Raw genomic sequence first — 12076 nt, 5'->3', positions numbered from 1 at the left:
GCCCTTATTTAAACCTGTTATTCTCTCCTATAACATGTTTATCTTTACATAGGAACATAAGAAATTGCCATGCTGGGTCAGACCAAGGGTCCATCAAGCCCAGCATCCTGTTTCCAACAGAGGCCAAACCAGGCCACAAGAACCTGGCAATTACCCAAACACTAAGAAGATCCCATGCTACTGATGCAATTAATAGCAGTGGCTATTCCCTAAGTAAAATTGATTAATAGCCATTAATGGACTTCTCCTCCAAGAACTTATCCAAACCTTTTTTGAACCCAGCTACACTAACTGCACTAACCACATCCTCTGGCAACAAATTCCAGAGCTTTATTGTGCGTTGAGTGAAAAAGAATTTTCTCCGATTAGTCTTAAATGTGCTACTTGCTAACTTCATGGAATGCCCCCCTAGTCCTTCTATTATTCGAAAGTGAAAATAACCGAGTCACATCTACTCGTTCAAGACCTCTCATGATCTTAAAGACCTCTATCATGTCCCTCCTCAGCCGTCTCTTCTCCAAGCTGAACAGCCCTAACCTCTTCAGCCTTTCCTCATAGGGAAGCTGTTCCCCAGTTTTTTTAAATCTATAGTTAATTGTTCCTATTATCTTCATGCCTCTAATCTCCTTAACAATTTTATTCCCTTCCTGTTTTTCCCCTGCCTGAAAATTCTATGAAGTTGTTAAACTTAAGTTGTAACCTCCTTTCTTGCTTCAGAATGTTTTATTGTAAACCGATGTGATGTGCAAACGAATGTCTGTATAGAAAAGCGTTAAATAAATAAATAACTTGTGCCTCCATGTGCCCCTGGAAGTTCCCATTTGGACGTGGTCACCACGGATGCCAGTCTCTCCGGCTGGGGAGTGTTTTATCAGGAAAATTCGGTGCAGGGTCAGTGGTCAGTGGAAGAATCATTTATTTATTTATTTAAAACTTTTTTATGCTGGCATTCATTTGCATATCACATCGGTTTACATGTAACTGAGTTAATACAACATGATTTAGAAAGTGAAAAATAAGTTACATGAAACAGGGAGGCGAAGGAACAAGATGGGAATGTAGTAGAAGAATAAAGGGTCCATAGGGCGGTTAGGTTAATAAAATGAAAGAAAATAACGTAAAATAAAATGAAATGGACTAACTATTTACAAGATTCTGTGTTGAGGCTCTACTTCAAGGAATTAACTAAAAGAAAAATAGATAAGCAACTGCGGATTTCATTGGAGGGGGGAAGGGAGGATGATTTTAGGGAGAGGATGGTGGAGGGTTATTATGAATAGGCTCTTTTAAATAGCCAAATTTTTAGGGGTTTTTTTTTTTAAAGTTTTTGTGCTTAGCATTGCTGGCTCGCCTGCTGCAGAGGAAGTCGGTCAGGGTTCTGTCTGACAATGCGACTGCGATGGCTTATATCAGTCGCCAAGGAGGAACCAAAAGCCAGCCAGTGACGATCGAAGCTCAGCTGTTCATCCTCTGGGCATAGCAACATTTTGTCAGCATTGCAGCCTCTCGCATCGCCGCGATCATTATTCAAGCCGATTTTCTCAGCCGCAACCATCTCAATCCCGGGGAGTGGGAGCCCTCCAAGGGAGGCGTTCCATCTCACATGCAACAGTTGGTCCAGACAGAGCGTGGACATGTTAGCAAACTTTCAGAATACCGAAGCCCCTTGCTTCTTGAGTCGAAGCCGGGAGCCAGGGGTGGAAGGAGTAGATGCCTCTGCTCTTATCTGGCCGAAGAATGTCCTGCTGTATGTGTTTCCGCCTTGTCCTTTGTTCGGCAAGGTATTGCGGCGCATAGAAGCTCACCCATCAGAGGTGATCCTGGTTGCTCCAGAATGGCCAAGACGTCCATGGTTGCGGATCTAGTCAGCCTAACAGCGGATGGACCTCTGAGGTTCCGGAACCTCCCGAATCCTCTACATCAAGGGCCTGTTTGTTTGGAAGAGGCATGTCGCTTTTGTCTAGCTGCATGGCTTTCGACTCTGGACTGATCTGTGGTACTACAGGAACGAAAATTAGCAGGTAAGAAACAATTTTCCTTTATGATAGCATGATGTCAGATGCTGGCTTTCTGTGTTTTCATTTAGTGGGAGCGTTTCCAGGTAGCTGTTGGCCCCAGAATTTCCTAGGATTAAACGCAAACAGAACAGTGTGAACTTGCAGTAGATATCAAAGTCTCCAGGAGTAAAGATACTCTCTGTTTGATGCAGATTTATCTGGATTGATCTGGGTATGAACAGGAATTGTGTCTAATAGGATCAGCCTCCGAAGCACTCCTCCAGGATTTTTGCGTGCATGCATGCCTTCGCCCTCTGTAGCACTTTGGATGTGCGCTGAAACAGGAATCCACTTCAGAGCATGACATGTTTGTTGCTTTATTTCTCTCTTCCCAGATCCAAATTCAGTGAAATTGGAAAACTACCCCATCCACACTATCACGGGAATTCTCAAGCAATGGCTGCGGGAGCTGCCGGAGCCCCTCATGACCTTCACGCAGTACGGAGACTTCCTCTCTGCCGTTGGTATGTCTGCGTTGACTTTCTCTTCTTCCAACAAAAATTCCTTCAGTCCTACTAGGAAACAGAAAATCCTCTTCTAGGGCAGAGGACCCCAAAACCAGAGCTTCTTCAAACCTGTCTTAGTGAATGTGCATGAGATCCATCTGCTTTCCTTGGGAACAGAATATGTGACAATTTAATGTCTTGCACGTTGGTTGTGGAGATCCTGGCTGTGAGGTGAACCCCAGCTTAGGAACTGAAAATAAGGAAGTAATTTCCTGTTTCCTGTCCCCCACCCCAGTCACTTTGTGATGCTGCTTCCTGGTCTGTGGTAGAAACAAAACAGAAACTGTAGTAGGAATAATTCTTAAGGTTAACCCAAAGTGTTTCCAGGTGTGTGGAAGATGCAGCAGGGTGGTGATGGCCTTCCACAACAGGCAAGGTTCATGTTTCCAGGGCAAAACTCGCACTTTTTTAAAATTTACATTCGTTAAACAGCTCTCTGGCCATGGATCAGCCACGAAACCAGTAGCTTGCCTGGGTTGCTATCTTGTAGCTTCCAGCTCCTATTTGCTGCTCCCGTTACTTATCAGAATTAAACACTCAGAATAATCAAATGCTTGATGGGCAGACATTGGCCCTTGCTTGTATTTCTGGTGCAGCAGAACTGGGAAGGAGAGAGGGAGACAGATAAACTGTAATTGTTTAAAATATTATCCACCTGTAGATAGAAGTTCCTGGGTGCTTTGGGATAATTTCATAGGTGTTGCTGTTGTGTTTTCTTACTATCTTGAGACTGTCTCTGTGCACATGTTTGACTTGCCTTCTTCCCTCTACCTGTTCCGCACTCCTCATAGCCAAGGCCGTCTGCAGTGATAGTCTTATCCAATAAGATAAACCACCAGCAGAACCTATTCATTATACAAGGACTTCCCTGAGAGATCTTTTTGAAAAGCACTGACTCTGCTGTCAACACCAGGGATATCCTCTTGGTATCTCTTTTGCCACTGAGAGGGGGAGGGAGAATAAGTGGCTGTATTAAGTCACCATTTTTTAATCCTACTGATATGCTGACAATAATACGTATCAGAAAATCTATAAATTTTTTGCCGTTTTCCTCCAAATTTCCCCTTCCCCTTTCCTTCTGCAGAGCTGCCAGATAAGCGAGAACAGCTGTGTGCCATATACAAAGTCCTGGAACAGCTTCCGCAGGCGAATCACACCACGCTGGAGAGGCTGGTCTTCCACCTTGTCAAGTAAAACCATTGCTCACCCCTTATCGGGCTCTGTTTTCCATCGTTTATAGTTTTTGCATCCCCAGTATTATTCCCCCCACCTTTTTCTAACCTCATGGACAAGGGAGTCATCGTTTGATGCCAGAGAGGGAAATCCCAAAGATAGAAACGCCAATGCCCTCTCCCCACCATGTGCGCACATTTTAACTAGAAGAGAGAAACTTCCAGGAGAAGTGGTAGGAGCAAGAATTGATATGTGCTTAGGACAGACATAAAGCGACCTTAGCAACAAGGCAAGAGAGGAAAGAGAAGCAGGAATTAATGGGCAAATTGAATGAATTTGGGCAGCCTTTTTAGTTACTGTATTTTTTATTGTTTTGCGATGATTTTTGATGCCTTTTGGTTTCAGAGTTGCCTTGATTGAAGACGTGAACCGGATGTCACCCAATGCCTTGGCTATCGTCTTTGCCCCATGTCTCTTACGCTGCCCTGACAACTCAGATCCCTTAACCAGCATGAAGGATGTCTCTAAAACAACCACGTACGTTTTTTTATATATGGGAACCTCTCCCCTCCTCCCTCTATTCACCTCACTCCAAATCCCACCTGCACTGAAGGTGAGGAAGAAATCTAGAACTATTAACGCTTTCAGATCATTGGAATAAGGAGAGTCTGACATTGGGAAAACCGTTGCATGCTGATGACATCATGGGCCACGTGTGAAAGCTGATGCAAAACAGACTTAATGATGGTCATTGGGCACTGTAACGCTTTACATGACTGGATCAGAAGTGCCAGTAGTTATTTGTTTTAAAGAAGAGGTCCAGTGACTGTATTGGTTCCTTGCAGGCTGTGATACCTTTCTACTGGACTGTACATGACCTTTCTAGACCATATTGGTCCATGTCACTAGAGCTGAGGAAGGGAACTTGTTGGTGTGACACATTATCTGTCTTTGGGGAATTTTCATGATGCTGTAAGTGGGTAGGGGAGGAGGGGACAAGGGCAGAGGGCAGTGGCATTATGAACGTCAAGCAGTTTAATTTTGGATAACACTTACTGCTCAATGAAGTGTTCTGAATATTTTGGTGGGAGAGTAAGGGCGGCTTCCATCCCTTCAGTATATCCCTCTCATAAAGCATTAGGCAGTTGGAAAGTCTCTGACAACACGTGAATTCCATCTTAAAATATGTGTTGTCCATCAAATCTCCTTTGTAGTCAAGAAGCCACCTAGACTGCTTTTCTGTCTGGAAGAGTATACTTCTACATGACCACAAATGAGAGAATCACTTTTGGATTGAAAATGAGTTTCTCCCTTTGAGAGTCACAGGCAAATAGTACTTTGGTACTTTGTATGGTACAAATTGCCAATAACTATTTTTCCCTGTTCATACCCGGATCAGTCCAGACTCCTGGGTTTTGCTTCCCCTCCAGCAGATGGAGACAGAGAAGTTTTAAACAAACTCTGCCCTATATCCTGAGGTGCCACCTACAGCCTGCCAGTATTTCTCTGTCTCCAGCAGATGGTGGAGGTGCAAAATCCTACAGTCTGGTCTGTTTACCTAGAAAAAAAAAATAGACAGATAGGTGGAAAGTTAGAGATTGTAAATTTTGTTCTCTTCCTTTAATTTTTACTTAGGTTAAAAAAAAAAAAAAATCTGAAAAGTTAAGGACAAGGAGACAGCCTCCCAGTGGGGTTTGTTAGGTCCTGAGGGGACCATCCCTCCTGGTATTTAGAGGCAGCTGCTAGCAAGAGTCGAGGATCCTGTCACCCAGATTTTTCAGCAGCTCTAGGGTGATACCAGGGAGCCCGGCTCACTCAACCCAGCAGGGCCAAAACCAGGAACAGTGATGAGCAAGTTTTTTTCTTTGTTAAAAAAGTCTGTGTATTACCACGTCGACTCTCCCTTCCTTCTCCTGCTAGGGCAGGGTAAGTGCGCTGCTGTTTTCCTGTGATTTTCACTGTGTTTTTTCTCAGTTTTCTGTGGCGTTCATTCCGGCTACTGTGATGCCCCGAGGCTCGGCATGTCACGCATGCGGGTCTTTCCCATGAGGGCCTGTGCTCAGATTGTCTCCCCCGGAGGTTTGGGACCCTCTGTTTTGCCTCGGGGGGGGGGGGGGGGACACTCTGATTCGGGCAGCTCGGTCCCTGACAAGGCTGCCAGCGCAAAGAGTGGCCTCTGCTGATCCGTCCCTGCTGAGCGTGGGGACTGAGGCCATTTTGAATTTTTTTCGGCTGGCCATGCAGCCCCTGGTGGGGGAGGCGATCCTGCCTCCCTCCCTGTCTCCTCAGCACATGACTTCCAGAGGCGACTTCCTGGCTGGTCTTGTCTCCCCTGTACCAGAGGATGGCCCCGAGGGGGTCTCAGATTCCTTGACTGAGTTGTCCTTCTCTTCGGAGTTTTGTCTTACTTCTTCATAAGGCCTTTAAGGCAGGAAAGCAGGGAAAAAGCAGGCTGGAGACAAAGCAAGCTTAGTGGCTAAGCGCAAGCCAACCCGGAAGCGACCCGGGTCCAAAGAGGGTCCTGAGCCACGGAAAGTGCCCCTTGCAGTCGGTGGCTACTGCTACAGATTCGGACTCTTCAGACCCAGACAACAAGGATCAGCAGCCCAAGCCCCCGATGGGGGCAGATGGTGACGCGGATCCGCAGCAGGACGTAGACCGTGGTACCCAGATCATGGAAGGGGATGACCCAAAAGTGGTGCGCCTCTTCAGGAAAGAGGAATTAGGCCTGATTTCCGCCATTTTGGGAAAGTTAGGTCTGGAATTTCCACTCACAGAATCTTGTCTGGGAAGCTTTAGACCTTGCCTGAGGAAGCTTTAGACCTTGCCTGAGGAAGCTTTAGACCTTCTCCGGGTTCCCAAGGTAGATGTGGCAGTTTCAGCGGTCACTAAAAAGACCACCATACCTGTCACGGGTGCAACGGCGCTTAAGGACCTGCAGGATAGAAAATTGGAACTGCAGCCCAAGAAGATTTTTGAAGTGTCAGCGCTCAGAGTGCGAGCTGCCATGTGCAGCACTTTTTCGCTGGGTGCAGCAACTTCAGGCCAACACCAGCCTCTCTGAGGGTGAAGCTCTCCAGGCAGGTCGTCTGGAAGTGGCAATCGCGTATAGTCCAGATGCGCTGTATGATCTGTTGCAGACTTCGTCCAGATCCATGGTGACTGCTATCTCTGCGCACAGGCTTCTGTGGTTGCGGAACTGGTCAGTGGCTGTTTCCTCAAAGGCTCAGCTCAGCTCCTTGCCTTTTAAAGACAAGTTGCTTTTTGGCAAGGACTTCGAGGACATGATTCAATCTCTGGGCAAAAATAAAGTTCATAAATGCCAGAGGATCAGCCCAGGTCGAGGAGCTTCTTTCCAACTCTCTCGTTTCCGAGGAAACAGGCGGTTCCGAACCTCTCGGTCTACGGGTTCTTCCTTTTGGCAAGGCTCAAACAGACAACAGCCATGGTCCCAGTCCTTTCGAGGCAGGCGTTTCGGGAGAGCCAGTAATCCCCAGTCTTCCCCTGGAGTTAAGTCCTCGCAATGAAATATGGCCAATCCATCCCTCGGTTCCAGTAGTAGGGGACAGACTCGCTCTTTTACGAGGAATGGACCAAAGTGACATCAGACCAGTGGGTCCTCACTGTGATAAGTCAAGGTTACACTTTAGATTTTGTACGCCGCCCCCGGGATAAGTTTCTGGTCTCCCCATGCGCGTACCAGGAAAAACGAGAGGCAGTTCACGAGACATTACAGCGCTTTCTGGAGTTGGGAGCCATCACACCAGTTCCTCCGGCCGAATGGCGAAGGGGCCGCTATTCCATTTACTTTATGGTCCCAAAAAAGGAAGGCGTTTTCCGGCCTATTTTAGATTTAAAAAGAGTCAACTGGTGTCTTCAGGTTCCTCGTTTCTGGATGGAAACTCTGAGGTCCATCATCGCCTCGGTACGAAAAGGGGAATTTCTGGCCTCTCTGGATCTCACGGAGGTGTATCTGCAGCTCTGCATCAGGGCTGCCCATCAAAGGTTCCTGAGGTTCTTTATCTTGGGACATCACTACCAGTTCCGAGCTCTGCCCTTCGGTCTTGCCACCGCACCCAGGACTTTCACCAAGGTAATGGTCGTGGTGGCAGCGCAACTTCGGAGGGAAGGATTGTTGGTGCATCCGTACTTAGACGACTGGCTGTTTCGGGCCAAATCGGAGGTACTTTGCCAGGTGGCGATCCGCAGGGTTCTGTAACTATTGAAATCACTCGATTGGGTGGTCAACTTTGCAAAAAGTCGTCTAATTCCTTCTCGATCCTTGGAGTTTCTGGGAGCCCTGTTCGACACGCAGCAGGGGAGAGTTTTTCTCACCAAGGATTGAATTGGCAAACTACAGGGGCAAACATACCCCCAGAGTCCGGGATTACTTACGGGTCCTAGGGTCGACCTCCACTCTGGAATTAGTGCCATGGTCCTTCACCCATATGCATCCATTCCAATCAGCTTTGCTTTCCTGGTGGAATCCAGTCTCCGAGCAGTGTCATCTACTCATTCCTCTTACGGATGTGGTGCAGTCCAGTCTGGATTGGTGGCTCGTCAAGGACAATTTGGCACGAGGCGTTCCCTTGGTAGTGCCCGAGTGGACCGTGCTTACCACAGATGCCACCTTTCCGGCTGGGGAGCAGTTTGCCTGGGGAAGGCAGTGCAAGGTCATTGGTCGCAGGAAGAATCCCAGTGGTCGATCAATCATCAGGAGACCAGAGCAGTCTGCTTAGCCTTACAAGCGTTCCTTCCGCTTCTCCGGGGGAAGTTGGTCAGGGTGCTGTCCGACAATGCAACCACGATGGCTTACATCAATCGCCAAGGGGGAACCAAGAGTCGGCCAGTGGCAGCGGAAGCTCAACAGTTGATTCGCTGGGTAGAGCAACACCTCGTCAGCATTGCACATCCCACATTGCCTGAACGTTGTTGACCCCGGCTGACTTTCTCAGTCATCACCACCTTGATCCCGGGGAGTGGGAGTTGTCAGACAAAGCCTTCCAGCGCATATGCGAGACGTGGGGCACGCCGTGCATGGATCTCCTGACGACGTTCAAGAATGTCAAGGCTCCATGCTTCTTTGCTCGTCACAAAGAAACAGGAGCCGAAGGCATCGATGCTCTGGTTCTTCCCTGGCCAACTAACATCTTACTGTATGTGTTCCCTCCTTGGCCTCTGATAGGCAAGGTGATCCAGTGAATAGAGGCCCATCCGGCGGAGGTGATTCTAGTAGCTCCAGAGTGGCCGAGACATCCCTGGTTTGCGGATCTCCTCAATCTAACCACGACGGAACCCCTTCATTTTCAGGAGTTCCCGGCTCTTCTACATCAAGGCCCCCTCTGTTTGGAAGAGGTGGATCGCTTTTGTCTAGCGGCATGGCTTTTGAGAGGCAGCAGTTAAAAAGCAAGGGATACTCTGACGCTGTAGTGGCTACACTTTTACGATCCCGCAATCAGTCTACTTCCCTGGCTTATGTCAGGGTATGGAAAGTATTTGAAGCATGGTGTGTAGCCCGTGCGGTGATTCCCACTCGGACATCGGTGTCAGATATTCTGGGTTTTCTCCAAGTGGGACTCTCAAAAGGCTTATCGTGTAGTTCTCTTAGAATTCAAGTAGCCGCGCTCGGTTGTCTACGAGGTAAGCTCCAGGGAATGGCTTTGACAGTGCATCCAGATGTGGCTCATTTTCTTCAAGGAGCAAAGCACTTATGTCCTCCGATCCGTCATCCGTGTCCTTCTTGGAATCTGAATTTGGTTCTTGCAGCTTTCTGGTAGCTATTTCCTCGGCCCGTCGAGTGTCGGAACTACAAGTGTTATCTTGCATGGAGCCTTTTTTACGGATTTCAAATTCGGGAGTCTCCTTGAGGATGGTTCCTTCTTTTCTTCCGAAAGTAGTGTCCTCTTTTCATTTGAATCAGTCAGTGGAACTTCTTGTCTTTTACTGATTTGGACCGGTCGGATCAGATTTCTAAAGACTTACGAAAGTTGGATGTGCAAAGAGCTTTGCTGCGCTGTTTGGAGGTTACGAATTCCTTCTGGGTGTCGGACCATCTCTTTGTATTATGGAGTGGTCCAAGAAGAGGAAATGTAGCGTCTAAGACTACAGTAGCTCATTGGCTGAAAGAAGCTATAAGTTCCGCTTACTTACTACGTGGTAAGGCGGTACCGGATGGTCTTCATGCTCATTCTATCCGTTCGCAGGCTGCATCCTGGGCGGAATGCCAACAAGACTCTCCACAGGAGATTTGCAGGGTGGCTACATGGAAATCTTTACATACTTTTGCGAGACATGACAGGCTGGATGTCCGGGCTCCGGATTCCGGGGGATTTGGAGAATGAGTGCTCCGAGCGGGGCTCTCCCGGTCCCACCCTAGGTAAGTTAGCTCTGGTACATCCCAGGAGTCTGGCCTGATCCAGGTACGTACAGGGAAAGGAAAATTGGTTCTTACCTGATCATTTTCGTTCCTGTAGTACCACGGATCAGTCTCGTCCCAACCGTTATATGCATGAGAGTAACGGAGAGTCCGCTCGTATTCCATTTGATTAATTGTACTGCAGATCATATATTCACACACTGTTCATTAGGTTCTGTTCCCAGTTGGGATTTTTTCAGGAGCCATTTTAGATAAGGAAGTTGAATATTACATTTTTCGTGTGGAACCATTCTGCTTTGATACTGAGTAATACTGGCAGGCTGTAGGTGGCACCTCAGGATATAGGGCAGAGTTTGTTTAAAACTTCTCTGTCTCCATCTGCTGGAGGGGAGGCAAAATCCAGGAGTCTGGACTGATCCGTGGTACTACAGGAACGAAAATTATCAGGTAAGAACCAATTTTCCTTTTTTTTTTCCACTTGAAATTTCATTTTCTCTGTGATTTGGGGTTTGCTTCCAGGTGCTACAAACTCAACCCTGTGAAGCCAGGCAGAGTCCGATAAGGCAGCATCCAGCTCCCTGACAGACTCTCGGAGAGGGCCAGAGGGAGGAAGGGGACTCTTGCCATGCCATAGCACCGTACCAGGGAATCAATGTGATGTTTCCTCCTCCTCTTAAGAACTTAAGAAATTGCCTTGCTGGGTCAGACCAAGAGTCCATCAAGCCCAGCATCTTGTTTCCAACAGAGGCCAAACCAGGCCACAAGAACCTGGCAATTACCCAAACACCAAGAAGATCCTATGCTACTGATGCAATTAATAGCAGTGGCTATTCCCTAAGTAAACTTGATTAATAGCAGTTAATGGACTTCTCCTCCAAGAACTTATCCAAACCTTTTTTGAACCCAGCTACACTAACTGTAGCTGGGTTCAAATGTAATGCTCTGCATGGGTCAGTCCAATCACTTTCTTGAGCCACTCAGGCTGTGGTAGCATCTCTTGTCCCATTTCAAAGGTTCATTCGCAATCCCTCCTGATTCTGCTATACTCAATATCTACTTTTTTTTTTGCAGGTGTGTGGAAATGCTGATAAAAGAGCAGATGAGAAAGTACAAGATAAAAATGGACGAAATCAACCAGCTGGAAGCAGCGGAGACCATTGCCTTCCGTAGGCTGTCGCTGCTCCGACAGAACACGGTAAGCAACACAGAGAGAAGGCAGATATTGCGAACGTGGTGCAGGGGTGAGTGATGAGGGTGTCCCAATTGGTCCGAGCCCAACATTCTGCATCCTTAAGCAGTCTGTTATCCTGCTAGATGGACCTTTGTAGAGGAGGCTCAGACCATGTATTTTTTTTCACTCGTTCAGAAATTATCTGTGTTCTCAAGTTAGTAAAACAGCAACTTGCAACTGGAAATGTGTGGAAAGCAAATGGGGGTGGATGTTCAGCCTTCTCCCCGCACCTCCCCTGAATTTGATTTGTCAGGAAGCAGATTTTTCACAGACTTGTCAAAATGCACCTAAATGTAAATGCTTCCTAGATTTAGTAGTCTGACACTTTCTTTCAATCCAAATAAAAACTAGAAACATTTTCTCAAAATTCCAATGAAATGATTTATTTTTATTTCCCTGTACGTACCCAGATCAGTCCAGACTGCTGGGTTATGCCTCCCTTCCAGCAGATGGAGACAGAGGAAAAACTTGCAAAGCACCCCCTCCTAGACTGGTGTGCCACCTGCGATCCTTCAGTATTTCTCTGTCTCCAGCAGATGAAGGTGGCAGAACCTGCGGTCCTGATCCTTTAAAAAAAAAAATAATAATAATAGAAAAGTTAGCCTCCAGTGAGGAAGGCACTTGTAATTTTTAATTCTACCTCTGTCTAGATCAATCAGTTAAAAAAAAAAAAAAAAAAGTACAGCAAGTCCTCCCAAGGAGTTGGAGCTATCCCCCTTGGTGGCAGGTAAGG

At 47.1% G+C, this 12076-nt stretch overlaps 1 protein-coding gene across 13 annotated transcripts in view; it reads left to right on the top strand.

Moving 5' to 3' along the window:
* Positions 1-12076, top strand: part of MYO9B (myosin IXB) — a 330363-nt gene that overhangs the window by 281520 nt on the left and 36767 nt on the right. For all 13 annotated transcript variants that reach the window (XR_003858374.1, XR_003858373.1, XR_003858375.1 and 10 more), the window contains 4 exons: positions 2393-2521; positions 3648-3753; positions 4142-4273; positions 11184-11307. Coding sequence is in view for 10 of the 13 variants with exons in the window: in XM_029614164.1 (XP_029470024.1) it covers positions 2393-2521; positions 3648-3753; positions 4142-4273; positions 11184-11307 (491 nt within the window). In the remaining 3 variants the exon portion in view is untranslated. The remainder of the gene's footprint in view (positions 1-2392; positions 2522-3647; positions 3754-4141; positions 4274-11183; positions 11308-12076) is intronic.

The sequence above is a fragment of the Rhinatrema bivittatum genome, chromosome 8 (assembly GCF_901001135.1).
Source record: "Rhinatrema bivittatum chromosome 8, aRhiBiv1.1, whole genome shotgun sequence".
NCBI lineage: Eukaryota > Metazoa > Chordata > Amphibia > Gymnophiona > Rhinatrematidae > Rhinatrema > Rhinatrema bivittatum.
Note: the sequence above shows the minus strand (reverse complement) of the source record. Positions and strands in the feature narration are given on the sequence as shown.